This window comes from Urtica dioica, chromosome 2 (genome assembly GCF_054948205.1).
Source record: "Urtica dioica subsp. dioica isolate 48M chromosome 2, U.dioica_male_clone48M_v1_H2, whole genome shotgun sequence".
Taxonomy (NCBI): Eukaryota; Viridiplantae; Streptophyta; class Magnoliopsida; order Rosales; family Urticaceae; genus Urtica; species Urtica dioica.
The window spans coordinates 17534301-17538175 of record NC_142757.1 but is presented as its reverse complement, the minus strand read 5'-3'; the positions used below and the strand labels follow the sequence as shown (position 1 = coordinate 17538175).

The following is a 3875-nucleotide window of genomic DNA, read 5'->3' as shown; positions in this document are numbered from 1 at the left end:
AATGCTTGAAACTGCTTAATATGTCTATTTACACTATGTCCCTTTTATATATGTGTAATGTTGTGAATTGCATGCCTAAGTGAAGAACTAAATTTAAATTCATCCACTAGATGTCAACAGTTGACATCAATTGTTGACATCTAATGTCAACAATTGACATCAATTGTTTAGTTCCCTCACAACTAATGGAGAACAATAAGAAATCACAAACAATTGTTGACATCGGATGTCAACAATAGACGTCAACTGTTGACATCTACATGTCAACAATTGACGTCTATTGTTGACTATAGATGTCTAAAATCTGCATACAAGTCGGAGATTACAAATAAATTTCTCAATAAACTAAGAAATCAACAAGAGTCACTACTGAAATGGTGGAAATTACAAAGAAGTCTGAAATTATTGCGTGGACAAAGGACTAGCACTATTGCATGTTTGACGATTGTGGCCAATTTGCCCGCAACGCGTACACTTGCGCCTAATAATGTCCTCACCTTGAGAGGGTATTCTTCTCTTTTTGGGCCTACCGGCGGCACGTGCTTTGTGTTGAGGCGGAAGAACTTTGATATTCTCCACCTCGGGGGGAATATTCCAACTCGAAATGTCGCCATGAGGATGATGTACACCTGCGTAGGTTGCCCGCAAATACTCCGTAGAGTAGAACTCGAAAATGTAGTTCTCAACTTGACGGTTACATACTGGACATGCTGCGATTGCGTGTGGACAAATAAAATTATGAGCCTGCCATCGCCGACATGAGCATGTCCTCTCTTCTAAATTAACAGCATATACAATCCCCTCTCTGTCTACGACCTCAAACTCGTCGACTGAAGATGGCCTCACCTAGTAGAAAACATAACTTCATCAAAATCTTGTACAAAACATGAAACATACAACAATTGTAGACTTTACCTCCATTCGAACAGCGTATGCAATGTACTTGTCTGCTCTGGCTTGGTATACTTTTGTGAGGAGCGTGTTTGTTTTGGCCGCAGCATCTCGACGTTCATAAAACCATTTCATACTTCTCTCTCTCAGCCAATCCATCAACTTCGAAACTGGAAATTGTCCGACTTTTACATTTAATGCATTCAATGCTTCCGCGTTGTTGTTCGTCATGATACCGTACCTCTTTCTCCTGAACATGCATCGTGCCCACCTTTGATACCCGACATCATTAGCTAAGTACCGTCGTATTTCGGGATTTTCAGCGTCCAACATGACCATGAAACTTTCAAATTCCCGCTGAGTGTATGCCTTCGAGGCACCGTAAAATTTCCACTTCACCTCCTTCGTAATCCCCTTGAAAGTAGTCTTCAAATTACCTTGAAGATGGTACATGCAAAAACCATGATCACAGTTCGGAAATACCGTCTTGATGCCATTGATTATGCCAGCGTGCCTATCAGATACAAATACTTGCTCTTCCCGTTCCCCAATTGCATCTTTCAATTTGGCGAATAAGTAAATCCAAGTTTCGTTAGACTCTAAAGGACCAATACAGTAGGCTAGTGGAAAAATTTGTTTGTTTCCGTCCATCCCACACGCCGTATACAACGTTCCTTTGTAATAGTTCTTCAAATGAGTACCATCGACGATAATCACGGGTCTTACATACTTCCACCCCGTTCTCCATGGGCCGAGTGACATGAAAAAACTAATAAATACGCCGCCCTCACCAGTGACGAGGTAAAATAAAGAACCTGGATTCTTAGTCTCGATCATGTACCTTAGCTTAGGTAAGAATGCATACGACTCCATGGAATTTCCGTAGAGGGACTTTAGAGCCTGCTCTCTGGAACGCCAAGCTTTTTTGTAAGACATAGACACCCCGAAATCCATTTGCATGTAGTTCATTATCTCTTTCGGTTTGCACATACCCACGCTTGGATCAATACACTTATGCTTCACAACCTCTCCTATTAAAGTACTCGTTGCTTGCGGGTGACGTCCTTGTCTTACGTTCAGGGCACAACTGTGGTCGTTGTCGAACCTAAAACATGAAAATTACAAAAAACTTAGTTTCAACATTAATGTCAACAATTGACATCAGATGTCAACAATTGAGATCAGATGTCAACAATTGACATCAGATGTCAACAATTGACACCAGATGTCAACAATTGACACCAGATGTCAAAAAACAGAGATCTAATTACAGTATTTCAATTTCATACATGATTCAACAAAGAGAGTTTACCTTCTAATTTGGAAAATGGGCGTGTTAGCCTTTCTCACGGCCCGGACAGCCCAATTACAATGCTCTCCCAGACAAACAACATGCAATGTGTTTTTGTCCGAGTTCTTCGTCTTATACGTGAAGTTGTTGTTTATAGCGAACAACATCAAGTGTTTCTGTAAAGTCTTTTTATCCTTGTACAATGCATGTCGCTCAATAAATACGGGGGAATGACCATCTAAAATAATAGCCTCATCCATGTTTGCGTCTCTCCTAGTAGATGAACTTGGGACGCTATGTGAATTCGGCGTAGACGGTGATGAAGGACGGGAGTTTTGTGGTGGAGGAAGGGATCGTGGTGACGGAGGGGAGTTGCGTGGTGGAGGAGGGGAGTTTTGTGGTGGAGGAGGGGATCGTAGTGATGGAGGGGAGTTACGTGGTGGAGGAGGGGAGTTTTGTGGTGGAGGAGGGGATCGTGGTGACGGAGGGGAGTTGCGTGGTGGAGGAGGGGATCGGGAATTTATAGGTGGAGGCGAGTTTCGTGGTGGAGAGCATTGTCGTTGTCGTTGTTGTTGTCGTTGTGTCTCATAGTCTGACAACCTTAAGTCATCCAATCCGAACGTACCACGAATTACCGAATCAGGAGTTGGAACCGAACCACACCCCTCCTCGGGTATGGATGGCATGTCAGAATCTCTTGTAGGCGGGTTTCCAACGCAACCACTATCACGGCTGTTGCCAGTGGATCCAACCCCTGGAGAATCGAGCCCGGGTGGAATTTCATTTATTTCCAATATCAATTGTAATTTCTTCGTGTCATCTTCTCTCCTCTTCCTCAAATATAAATAACCTTCTAACGTAGCGTCGTTGGTTATCTCAACAGGTTTCAAGGCACCAGCCATCGCGTTTGCAACACCAATGGTATGAGTGGATGGTGATTTGCCCAAATTCGCGTAAATGATTTGCATCAAACTAGCGAAGTTAACTTCATACGGCACCATGATTCCGAAAGATCCATTCTCATGATAACAACCAGGTTCAACCCAAGTTCCACTGTGGTTGAATAATAAATAAATAGCCGCCATCACTGCGTACAAAAAGCATAGGCAGAGTTGAGTTATTAATTATTTGTTGACTTCAGATGTCAACAGTTGACGTCCACTGTTGACATCGGAAGTCAACAATTGATGAACTCACTGGTGAACATACCCAGACCAAACAGGACATTTGAATCTCTTTAAACTATCAAAATGACATAGAACTTGAACTTTTTGAACCACGAAATTTATGGAAAATGAAGAAATGCGAGACAAACCTTGTGGGCAAGCTGGTCTTGGACTACGAACTCGTGGGCGATTGGGTCTCGTAGGCGCGGGCTGGTCGTGGACTACGAACACGTGGGCGTTTGGGTCTCGTGGGCGTTTGAGTCTCGTAGGCGTTTGGCTCTGCGTGACCGTGGGGGTAGCGACGCCGAGGATTTGGGATTGGGGATGAGATATGAGCGGGATATGAGCGACGGAGAGAGAGAGAGAGAGAGAGAGAGAGAGAGAGAGAGAGAGAGAGAGAGAGAGGGTCAGGGATTGAGGATGAGATATGAGCGGGATATGAGCGAAAATGAGGAGTGAGATGGGATATGAGGGAGAGTTGGTGTGGGTTGTAAGAAAAATTTAAGTGGAGCGTAAAAGGGAAGTTG

General features: G+C 43.6%; 1 protein-coding gene across 1 annotated transcript; it reads right to left on the bottom strand.

The window, feature by feature from the left end:
- Positions 1–1049: 1049 nt before the first annotated feature.
- Positions 1050–1860, bottom strand: LOC149404119 (protein FAR1-RELATED SEQUENCE 8-like). Its single transcript, XM_089607412.1, has 2 exons — positions 1163–1860; positions 1050–1053 (listed from the first exon to the last, which is right to left on the bottom strand). Exons 1-2 carry the CDS (start codon positions 1858–1860, stop codon positions 1050–1052), a joined length of 702 nt encoding a protein of 233 aa, XP_089463538.1.
- Between the last annotated feature and the right edge of the window lie 2015 nt (positions 1861–3875).

Bases quoted from the DNA above. Each gene is read 5' to 3' on its own strand.
- LOC149404119 (XM_089607412.1), bottom strand. From the start codon at position 1,860: ATGAACTACATGCAAATGGATTTCGGGGTGTCTATGTCTTACAAAAAA.